Source organism: Trichechus manatus, unplaced genomic scaffold (genome assembly GCF_000243295.1).
Source record: "Trichechus manatus latirostris isolate Lorelei unplaced genomic scaffold, TriManLat1.0 scaffold00154, whole genome shotgun sequence".
Classification (NCBI taxonomy): domain Eukaryota; kingdom Metazoa; phylum Chordata; class Mammalia; order Sirenia; family Trichechidae; genus Trichechus; species Trichechus manatus.
In genome coordinates, this window is record NW_004444090.1 from 1146825 (window position 1) to 1158691 (window position 11867).

General features: G+C 42.3%; 2 protein-coding genes across 4 annotated transcripts in view; both read right to left on the reverse strand.

Moving 5' to 3' along the window:
- The window catches only part of LOC101355222 (cytochrome b5 reductase 4), an 86064-nt gene extending 83985 nt beyond the window's left edge, over positions 1 to 2079 (reverse strand). For 2 of the 3 annotated variants that reach the window (XM_023740366.1, XM_023740367.1), the window contains exon 1: positions 1851 to 2049. In XM_023740366.1, the coding sequence (XP_023596134.1) occupies positions 1851 to 1925 (75 nt within the window). In that variant the 5' untranslated portion in view covers positions 1926 to 2049. Of the gene's footprint in view, positions 1 to 1850 lie in introns of all 3 variants that reach the window. The other variant, XM_004386041.1, reaches the window with a different exon arrangement.
- Positions 2080 to 4982: 2903 nt separating this feature from the next.
- RIPPLY2 (ripply transcriptional repressor 2) lies at positions 4983 to 9864 on the reverse strand. Its single transcript, XM_004386068.1, has 4 exons — positions 9755 to 9864; positions 9515 to 9593; positions 9136 to 9200; positions 4983 to 5257 (listed from the first exon to the last, which is right to left on the reverse strand). Exons 1-4 carry the CDS (start codon positions 9862 to 9864, stop codon positions 5104 to 5106), a joined length of 408 nt encoding a protein of 135 aa, XP_004386125.1. The 3' UTR covers positions 4983 to 5103.
- Positions 9865 to 11867: the final 2003 nt, after the last annotated feature.

An 11867-nucleotide genomic window follows, 5' to 3' on the forward strand; every position in this document is an offset into this window, starting at 1 on the left:
CCTATAGGGTCGCTATGAGTCGGAATTGACTTAAGGGCAATGGGTTTAGTTTTTTTTTTTTTTTTTTGGTACCATATACCAAGTCTGTGCTAAGAGAAGCATTATTTCATTTAATCCAATCAACAACCCTATAAGATGCAGACTATTATCCCCATTTTACATCTGAGGAAACCTACACACAAAGAGATTAAGTGGTAGAGCTGGGAAAGGAATCTGAGTGTTTCCGACTTCAAAGTCTATGCTTTTAACAGTTATGCTATACAACCTCCACCCACTTCATTCAATCTTGACTCAGCTTCTGACATATTTAAGATTATCTTGCTTCACAAGGGAGAGACCGAGTTTTCCTCTGATTGCACAATAATCTTATTTTGTTCTCTTTTTGGACCCGAAGACTCACTTTGGCCATATGAACCTTTTATGATTACCCTAAGTTTTCACCTTTTAAATGGACGCTTAGAGCACGTGTGGCAGTTTTAACAGAGAAGGACAGGAACTCTTACATTCTAATTCAGAGATTCTTTCTCTGAAAAAGACTATACTATTCAAGACTATAAATAATCAAGGATTTAGGGACAGGAACAGATTAAACATCTAGGAAAAAGAAGACACATGACTGAATGGCTGGATGATAAAAAGAGCAATAAATAAAATGTCACAAGCAGAGTCACATGACAGCAAGCCTATAGGGTCTAAGGCAACATTTCTTGGCAAGTTATTTTCTAAGAAAAGGAGATAATAAAAGTACTCACTTCATAGGATCGTTGTTAACTTTACAAGTTAATACATGTAAGCACTCAGAACACTTAGTACACAGCCATCAGTAAGCAGTGCACAAATTCCACCTATTATTATAACTGGCGCTAAAGACCTCTGAACAGCTAAAGAAATCTACAGATCCCTCAATCCCATATTCTGATCTAGGGTCAGAACACCAGGTCCAAATTGAGAAAAACAAAAAGTAAGTCGGTGAAAACCACAAATGATGCTTATGCCCAGGAGTCCAGAAATGAAAAAGAAAAAGGAGTGACGTAAGTAGGTGGAAGTCTCATAAAACAAGAAATGTAGATGTGGTTACAGAATAAGTAACTAACAAATAACGAGCAAACAACATTCACATTGCAATGAACACAGGAGGCAATTTTATTACTCAATTTTGCAAATATAAAATGCATTTGTAGTCTACCTGTTACTAACAGTAACAATACTCAACAAAACCTCAAGAGTAGTATATTAGCTTCAAACTCAGCAAGTGCTATCAGTAGAAAGGGAAGTGATGACACAATCACGTATCAGAGGAAGAAAGCATGGCTTGGAGAAGTGTCCGTAAACCTGACGGGAGGTTTGTAGACTTTTGTCCCCGCTTCTCCAATCCTCCCTAGCTCCAGGGCCCCCACCCCTTGGAGGTTTGGTCACCGTCACCACTGCCCAGCCTTTCCTTTCTGCTAGGCGACCCACATCACTCACAACTCCTTTGGAAAGAGGAAAACAAAAGAGCAGAGGGGAGAAGTTGAGGGAAGGACGCCAATACGACATACACAGTGCCGGACCCTATCATATACGTCTCAATTTAATTAGCGAGAAAAGATTTGGAGAAGGAGAAGTAACAAAGCGGAATAAAGGGATGGGTAAGAAGAGGATACCAGGTAAGAGAGAGTGAGATTAGAGTTCGACAACTGGAGATGCAAGAGGATCAGAAGGAGGTCGCCGGCAAGGGAAGAAGGGAGCCAAAGCTGGAGAGGAGGACTGAGATGGGAGAGGGGCAGAAGAGGAGAAAACAGGTTGAGCATTAGCGCGAAACGCTGGCGGGAGGCGAGGGTTGGGTAAGACCGACCGTGTCACCCGCTTACCTTGCTACGCCCCCCCGAGGCGACGCGCTGCTGCGAGCCAGGCGCCGGGAAAGACTGGGAAGGGACGTTTAGCATCTTGAACCCCTGGCCTCGGGCCCTGCCCAGGGTCCGCTGCCAGACAAATTAGCTCGGCTGAAACTCTCCGCGGACAGGACCTCCAGCTCCGGCTCAGCGGCCGGGCAGAGGCCAAGCCCCCGACCCACTTCCGGGGTCGCCCGGGGTGAGGCGCGCCATGACGCAGCACGTCGAGGCTGTGGGGGCGGAGCCAATGGGAAGGGAGGGAGGGGTTAATGGAGGGAGGGAGAGTCGGCTGGATAGACAGACGCATGCTCAGTTGGTCCAGCACCCTGAAACTTCAGCACTGGACGGAGGTGACAGCTATTTCGCGGGAAGATTTAAGGGAGCATTAAGTGAAGCTGTTCCTCAGCCCTGGTGCTGACCGAGTCTGGAATAAATTCCTCTGGAGTATTGTTACTCCAAAACACCAGTCTCTCTCTGTCCATCACGAAGCAGTACTAACACATGACTTGAAACATGGAATGACACTATTAAAGCATTTCTATTTCTCTGAGGACTAAGGTGCGCCTGACCCAAGCCATGGTATTTCCAATCGCCTCATATGCGTGTGAAAGCTGGACAAAGAATAAGGAAGGCCAAAGAATTGACGCCTTGAATGATGGTGCTGGAGAAGAATATTGACTATACCATGGGCTGCCAGAAGAACGAATAAATCTGTCTTGGCAGAAGTACAGCCAGAATGCTCCTTAGAAGCAAGGATGGTGAGACTTCATCTCACGTGCTTCAGACACGTTATCAGGAGGGACCAGTCCCTGGAGAAGGACATCATGCTTGGTAAAGTAGAGAGTCAGCGAAAAAGAGGGAAGCCCCCAAGGAGATGGATTGACACAGTGGCTGCAACAACGGTCTCAAGCATAACAACGATTGTGAGGATGGAGGACCAGTCAGTGTTTCATTTTGTTGCATATTGGGTCGCTATGAGTCAGAACGAACTCGACGGCACCTAACAACATTTCTCTGAAACTCTCTCCTCTAAAGCACCAGGCTGTACAGGAAACAGAACTTTACACCTTTAATAGCTAAGCTGTCAAATGCAAATAGCCACTTCTGTGAGGTAAGCAGAAAATCTCACCTGTAAGCATCCTCCTTAATGACTGATGAATGCGTAAAAGACTTAGTAAAGTCGCCCTCTGATCCATTCAACCACTCACAAGTTCTTCCTCCTCACTTAACTTCCTATCTTCCCTGGAAGATGCAAGGAACTGTGTGCTGATGCAGCTCACCTCCAACCGTGGTGTTGAAAAGAAAATGTCTGAGAGTCAAACAGATTTGGCTTGGACGCAGATCCTGACATAACTGCGCAGCCTTACACAAGTTACTTTAGTATCTCAAAGCCTCATTTTCCCTGTCTAAATAATGGGATTAGGGTTTTGTAAGGATTAAATGAGATGTCATATGTAAACTACATTATATTGTGCCTGGTGAATAATAAAAAATCAGAAACCAAACTCGTTGCTGTCAAGTCGATTCTGACTCATACCAACCCTATAGGGCAGAGTAGAACTGCCTCATAAGGTTTCCAAGGAGCAGCTGGTGGATTCAAACTGCCAACTTTTTGGTTAGTGGCCTGAGCTCTTAACCATTGTGCCACCAGGGCTCCTAGTGGAGTATAGACAGTGGTTTTTCATACTATTCCAACATATTAACTAGAGAAGCACAGATACTGTGCAGGTAAACACCAGTCACTAATGTCCAAGGTCCAGACTGGTGACCTGGTGAATATTCTGCATGTCCCTTGGGGAACATACAGATCCTGACAGTAGAATCTAGTGAAAAGAGAAAGTTTTCAGAAGAAACATAGCTCTAAACAACCCTCTCCACCCTCCCATTACTAACTTCTCCAATTCTGGACACACCGTCATGGTTTGAACTTGCTATTTCTATTTAAATTGTAGAGTACCTGTAAATCAAAGTTATGTTTGTAGTATCTTTTCAAATAGAAGGAAAAATGTGTGGCTATATGTAGCTATTCAAGTAAGAGGCATTTCTTACCTAGGTAACCATCTCTGACTTTCACTTCTACACATTAATATTCTGGACTACTACAGGCACTTTTTTAAATTGGCAATTGAAATGCATGCTGTGAAAAGATTTTATTGCAGCTAAAAGAACTTCATGACCATAGTTTACTATGTTACCTTTACCTTGGAAATTGCTCCTGTTTTCTCTCTCATAAACAATGACGTGTTGTTCAAGTCCGTGTAGGAAAAGTTAATCACTGACAATTTCTTATTTTACTTCCCATGAGACTATTTTTATATGATAATATCAGGAGCAGGGAACCAGAACAAAGAAAGGTGGATGATGTTGGAGAATCCTTCACCCAGGCCAAGGAAATGCCTGGTAAACTCCCTTTTTTACAATGGAGCACTTCTCTTTAGTGACCATTTATATCTGCCAAATTTTTTAGCCCCCTCTTCGACAGAAATGGAAAACTACTATCAAATTACTGCCTTGGCACTCTACTTTTTTAGACTTCATGAAATTCATCCTCAAACAATTCGTTTTATTTCAGGGCAGAGGGGTGGAGTCTTGCAATCTAATGCCAAATGTATTGAACACCATGCTACTTTACTACCGGACGTAAGGGCAGCAGAGGAGTATTTAAAGTGAAAATTACTTGACTCATCATTTGTTAAAAACTTATTTAATAGCCCTAAAATTGACCCCCATTCTCAATGATAGACAATGATTTAAAGCATTTTGACCATCCACTAGCAAACAACAGATAATAATGTGTGACTGGTAGCATGAAGTGATTTTCTTCACTATGTAATAAGATAATATGCACCTGTAACTACAGCATCCAATGGTAATTAGTAGGAAATACCAGACATTACAGGATTCAATCTTGAAAATTAAATATTGCAAATAATACTGCAAAATTATAACTAAAGAAAAATTTGTAATTTGATGAAGAAACCAAAATTATCTTTTGTAAACCCCAAATGTTTACAATAGAATCAAGACAATTTTATAAATGGCACCTATTTTAAATGCCAGCATTGGATTCTAGGATGGGGGGGAAAAAAGGCCAAACTACCATGTAATCATAAAATATTTCATTTTATTAATAATTTATATACAAATAAATTATTTTAAAGGATTATGATACATTTGTACACTAAATTTAAATCCTATAAGCTTTGAATGTCATCCAAAGTAAGTAATCAGATTAATTTTCTGAATCACAGGTCAGCTCCCCAATTTCATCTTCACTATCAGAATCTTCATAAAATGAAATTGTGGCTTGAATTGGAAAATTTTTCAGAAGAGCTTCTGCTTCTTGATATAAATAATCATAACACTTTGATTTTGGCCAAAATAGTCTGAAATAAGCAGACAACATAATATGTTTTATTTTTTCACATTCAGAATTTTTGTATTCATGAAATGATAAAATTTTAAGAGCTCCATATATTCAACAATTGATTTATGCATTTAGATGCAGCCTTAAGGTAGAGAGTTTAAAAATGCTATTATCACAGCTTTCATGGAGTCCATTTGCCAAAGTGTCAATAACTAGTTGATTTTTTCTTTTCATCTTCATCCAAGCTGTAAATTGGATCAAACAAATTCACACTAAACCCTGTGTAAGCATAAGGTTAATGTTTAGCTTACTTCAGGCATTATGGATATATTTATTTTTACCAGATATGGAGGAAAAGTTTGTCTTCCAATTTCCAAATTTCTTTAGGAAAAATAATATGAATCCTACCTCTAGATTAAAAATTCGGACAATAGCCAACTTTATAAAGACAACAAAATATTATGCTCCTTACATACAAAAGGCAAAAATCCCCTAGGACCTTGCTTAAAACTCACAAGTTTAACTCTTAGTTATAGATATAGCCAGCGTAAGTTTAGAAAAGTACAAAATTTTTTTTTATAAGTTTGTCTACTTACTCACTATTGGAGGTGTAGGAAGGCTATCCGAAACCTTGATCCACCTCCCTCCTCTACACCCAAGTAAATTTGAGAAACCCATATTGGAAAAGTCTGAGATAGTAATTTTGGTTTTATACAAATAATTTGTATATAAACACGATTACCTCAGAATTCCAAAAATCTCACAAATATTAATCTTGCCATCTGGGCTTCTCCTATTTTTCAGCCAAGGAAAAGAAAGGAGGATGGATAAGGCTGAATCACCAACTACAGTGCCGTCATTTACTGTAGAATAAATAGCCCCATGTATCCATATGGCCTCTGAGAGCCTCACTCTATTACAGCCCAAGGTAACTGATACTTATTACTGTGGCCCTGAATCCTAAACAAAGGGATGGTACATCATGCACAGTATACTCTATTTTAAAAGGTAGAAAAATGGTCAATGTGCTTATAAGTGTTCCTACCAAAATGGTAAAAAATAGTTTATAATTTAATGCCTAGGTAAATAAACACCAAATTATTTGGTCATTCAATAAATATTTTAGCTATCCCTTGTACTAGACATAATTCATAATTCAAAAACTAATAAATCATGGCCTCTACCCTCAAGATGAAGGTGCCCTGGTGGTGCAATGGTTAAGTGCTTGGCTGCTAAACAAAAGGTCAGCGGTTCAAATCCATCAGCCCCTAGGCAGAAGAAAAGACCTGACAATCTGGTTCATAAAGATTACTGCATAGAAAACCCTATAGGGTAGTTCTACTCAGTCCTATAGAGTCACTATGAGTCAGAATCAACTCAACAGCACACAATACCCTCAAGAAGTTGATAATTGAGTAAAAAAAAATTCTTACACAATACTAGTCAAGATATAAAGTAATAAAAATAAGTTTAACAGTAGTACATATAAATTGCTACAGTGGTTTAGACAAGGAAGGAATTGGTTATATAAAAAGCACGGAGCCTTGGTGGTGTAGTGGTTAAAGCACTCAGCTGCTAATCAAAAGGTGGGCCATTCAACTCCACCAGCCACTCTACAGGAGAAAGATGTAGCAGTCTGCTTCTGTAAAGATTTACAGCCTTGAAAACCCTATGGGGTAGTTCTACTCTGTCCTATAGGGTTACCACTTAACTTCCCAATGTGTAACTGAAATTGTCAAAACCTGAACTGTCAAACTCAAAGAATACTGTTTAATCTTTAGCACACTTTCTTCCCCAGAATTTTTCACTATGGACCCTTTTTTCTTCCACGGGCTCCATACTTTTCCTGAATTCTTCCTTTTGGACTGATTCGTCTCAGTTTTCTTACAGACTTTCTGTGTACACCGATTTGATGCTGGCCTTCCCCGAGGGCTTTGTTGAGAGTGATCATCTCTCCTCTCTACACGATCCAAGATGAGCTGACCCATTGTCATGATTTCCAAAAGTGTTCATTTATCAAAGGCTCCCAAGATGATTTCTAGTTAAGGTCTTGACTCTGGGCCTCTGACCTATGTATGCAGCTGTCTATTGATAAAAGGAAAATCAGACTATCTTGCTCCTCAAATCTGTTCCAAGCTCTCATTTCCAATCAGTACAGTATTCACCTGGTCACCAGCCAGATATTCGGGAGCCATTCTGATCATTTACCTCTTCTTCACCTACCATATCCAATGCATTATAAAGCCCAATCTATTTTGCGATCTAAATATTGCTCAGATTCACTCAGTCCCATTCCTTTTTCCAATGCCTTAGAATGGCCCTTCATAATTTCCTGTCTGAACAATCAGAATAAAACCAAAAAAACCCCCATTGCCGTAGAGTCAGTTCTGACTCATAGCAACCCTACAGGACAGAGGAGAGTTTCCAAGGAGCACCTGGTGGATTCACAGTGCCAACCTTTTTGGTTAGCAGTCATAACACTTAACCACTACGCCACCAGGGTTTCCAATAATCAGAATAGCTTCCCATTTAGTCTTATTCTTGGCAACTAACTAAACCTATATATCACTTCCAGAGTTATTTTTCTGCAACGCAAATCTGATCACTCCACTCTACTGATTAAAATCCTTTGAATAACCCCCAAAACTACCTACAGAATAAAGACCGTGAATTCCCAACATTACATCCAGGATAAGGACAAACCTCTGTACTAAGGTGTACAGGGACAACAAGATCTGGCCTCTAGCTACCCGGCTGCAATGACACTAGCTTCACAAACCCAAATCCCAGCTCCTTGGAGCTCCCAGAAAGAGCTATGCTGTTCCCTGACCCTGCACCTCTTTTTTTTACACTATTTCTTCTAATTTTGCCTCCTCCACACACCTACCACCCACCATCTGGCTACATTCTTCAAGACTCAGTCAGGTAACCATAATCTATGACACATACCTTTCCTGGCCCTTCACCACTCACTCCCTCTGGCCATGTTAGGCACTGCATGCCCTGTACTTACCTGGAAAACAGACTCAACTATTATAGCACTTACCATGCTTCTGTAATTCTTCTTTTCCTGTGTCCTCCACTAGTGCTAGCACATAGTAGGAAATAATACCTATTTATTGGCTACTACGTGCTATTTATAAATGCATTTAACAGCTCTCTGAAGCAGGCAAACTGCAGAATTAGTAGACTTAACACTTGAATAAAAGTTATAAAGAATCTTATAGAAAGGCTAATTTCCTGTGGCTAAACCAAAACGAAACCCGTTGTGGTCCAGTCAGTTCCGACTCACAACGACCTGACAGGACAGACTAGAATTTCCAAGGAGCAGCTGGTGGATCCCAACTGCCTTCCCGTGGCTAGGAACAGTAAATTAACTCTTCATCGTATGTTAACAACTTTTGACCCCTTTCATGATCTTCAGGATTTTGTTACATTTCCACTTTTGTCTTAACGTATCAAGCTTGATTTGCTGCCATACTCCTACTGTGAACTCCATTCTTCCTTCTGGTTTGCAAAAGAATAAGAACATACACACTCTGCGTGGTGTGAAGTCAATTTCATTCGTCCTCTTTAGCACTTAAAAAACAAACAAACAAAAAACCTCTATTTTGCCATTGTTCTACGTTTACTATATCAGTCACTTTCCCTCTTCATAATACATTTTTTAATGGTTTACTGAGAATGCAGTGATTAGTTCTGTTAGGTGGGAGCGTGAACTCCTACACGTTTTTCAATCTGGTGAGTAAACGGACATCCGCGAGTGGGAAAATAAAGTAGTCTTAACCTTGAAAACACATTTTTCTAAGAGAAAAACAGCAGGACCAGCTGCTGAGCTGCGCCGTGCGAAGCCTCTGACTCTTTCCTGGGGCTGGAGGGGTGACGCCCGTCACTCACCTGACTGGGTGTCTGTACTGGGAAAGCTTTCCTGAGGCTTCGGTCATTACAGGGCTATCTGGCACCTGGGGACGAAAGGAGATGAATCGCAGTTACCAACCACCTCCTTCCAGAAAGTGGAAACCTGTGTGACCCAGCGTTGTTCGCCCCCGCAGGGAATGTGACCCCGGGGCTCTCAGCAGCTTCGCTCCCGGCACAATCTGTGTGTCCAAGTTGCTCCGGAGGCCACACCCGCCGTATCAGCACCTGCAGAGCCTCCGGCAGGCAGGATATTAGCGAGGGGCAGGCCAGGTGCTTTTTCCCCCGGGCTCCGCGTCTTTACCCTGGGCAATTATCTGCGCGTCTAGGAGGTGCGGCCCGCTAAGCGCAGCTCACTCACCGCCTCCTTGGCGTGCTGCGGCATCTCCTCCTCTTTCTCACCTCGGGGGTCAACCCACGGTCTCCAGAAGCGTGGGGATCTGCAGGGTAGGGAGCACAAGGCGCGCAGGAGACGTGAGCCCAGGCCCAGGAGAAGCAACCCAAGCCGAGCGCGGGCGCGAGGCGGGGAGAGGGGAAGCTGAGGCGCGCGCGGGAGGAGCGCGCGGGAGGGAAGGGGCAGGGCCGAGCCGAGCAACGGTACCCAGAGTCCGCGCCCCCGCGCTGCGTCTGGCCGCTGGGGGCAGCGGGCAGCCGGCGGCGGCAGCGCGCGCGGTCGCCGGCTCCACTCTCCGAGCTCTCGGCAATGTCCATGAGGTTGGGGGACACTGCGGAAGGCTGCTGCCAGCTCGTGGGCAATCGTAGCCCTTTCCACCAGGCCCGAGACCTGAGTGTTTATATAGCCCTCACGGCCTGATGCATAGTTAGAGGTGCGCCCCCCTCCTCCCCTCTCTCTGCGGCTAGCCGCAAAAACGAAAAGGCTGCGCGTGAAGGCTCATCGGGGTCAGCCTGGGGTGTGAACGCGTGCAGCTACCCAAATGGCCTGGGAAGGGGTTTTGTCGAGCGAGTGTGTTAATCGCTCTTCTACACATGGCTGCAGTGAAAAATAACATTCGCCCGAGCAGCCAATTTCCATGTGAAGAGGCTAGGAGGGGATAAAATTAAGCGATTCTACACGTTTTGTGTATTTCTGCGAAAAGGCCAAGTGGCTGGTAATTGCTTAATTCGTCTGAGTCTCACGGTTTTTTGGCCTTCAGCAAATGCGACAAGCTCTGCATGCTGTGTTCTAAAGGCTGGGATACAGACTAAAGTAAAAAGGAATGTCCTTAACTCCTCTTTCTGAAACAAAAAATAAACTCCTTAAGAAAGGAATGTAGGTTTTTTTTTAATGTATTAACTGCCTAGGTTTATCTATTATTATTTGAAGATAGTAAAAATCATTGGCAACAAGAAGTGAATTATAAAAGATTGAATGCTCCAGGCAAGAGCTGCAGAGACTGGAGCTGAGGGGCATATATATTTGGGCATATAGCTTTATATTCTAGTATTTTTGTTGATTTTCCCCAACATCTTAAAAGTTTTCCCCTAGAATCAATCTTGAGTTTCATCTATACAGCTCTGTTATTATTTGGCATTTGGTCACTTTGGTCATTATGCCTCCACATAGGTAATTTAAAAATTCTTTTTGGGGGGGGTAGTGGTGGTGTGGAATAGTAATAAAAATCTTAAAAAGTTATGATATAAAACAAATTATTCAATCTCACTGTGCCCCTGCTTCTCTTATTTAGCTACCTCTCATTTATCTACAGAGTTCCGCTAAAAACTTGCTAAAGTGTTATACTTCAAAGGAGAGACTGTTAGGATTTTTTTTTTTTTTTAATGTTCTGACTAACGGAACTGAACTTCCCTTACACTTTATAGATACAAACCTCGAATGTGACCAACAGTGTCCTTGTTACTCTTTCAGATGCTACATGGGAAAATAATACTTCTAATCAAGACCTGAAGGAGTCCTGGTTGCACAGTGGTTAAGTGCTCAGCTGCTAACAGAAAGGTGGGTGGTTGGAACCCACCAGTTGGCTTGGGGAGAAAGATGTGACAGTATGCTCTGGTAAAGATTACAGCCTCAGAAACCCTATGGGGCAGTTCTACTCTGTCCTAGATAGTCCCATGAGTTGGAATTGACTTGATTGCAATGGGTTTCTTTGGTTTGGGGAATTAGTACCTATGGCCTGCAGTGATCCACCCCTGCCCCCCCAAGGTAAGACATGACTTGCCCCAGATAGTGAAATCAGTAAGGATAGATGTGTTTCAATGCCCTAGAATTATTGTTATACCAAATAAAATAAAACTTACAGAATGCTTGTTATAGTATTTGATACATAGAAAGCCCTCAACAGACGTAAAAGTATTAAAAAGACATAAGCCCTTAACAGATGTTAAACTATCTGATAAAATGGCTCCTCAGTTCAGTTTCAAAAACATTTTTTGAAGTGTCTGTAATGAGTCAAGCACTGTGCTTTCCAGATTATAACAGTGAATAAAATATTCTCCTTACCGTGTTAAAAGCTTGCAAGCGGCCATCCAAGATGCATCAATTGGTCCCAACCACCTGGAATAAAGGAGAATGAAGAACGCCAAAGACACAAGGAAAGTAGTAGCCCAAGATACAGAAAGGGCCACATAAACCAGAGACTTCTTCAGCCTGAGACCAGAAGAACTAGATGGTGCCTGCTACCAGCAATGACTGCCCTGACAGGGAACACAACACAGAGTCCCTGATGGAGCAGGAGAAAGGTGGGGTGCAGAACTCAAAT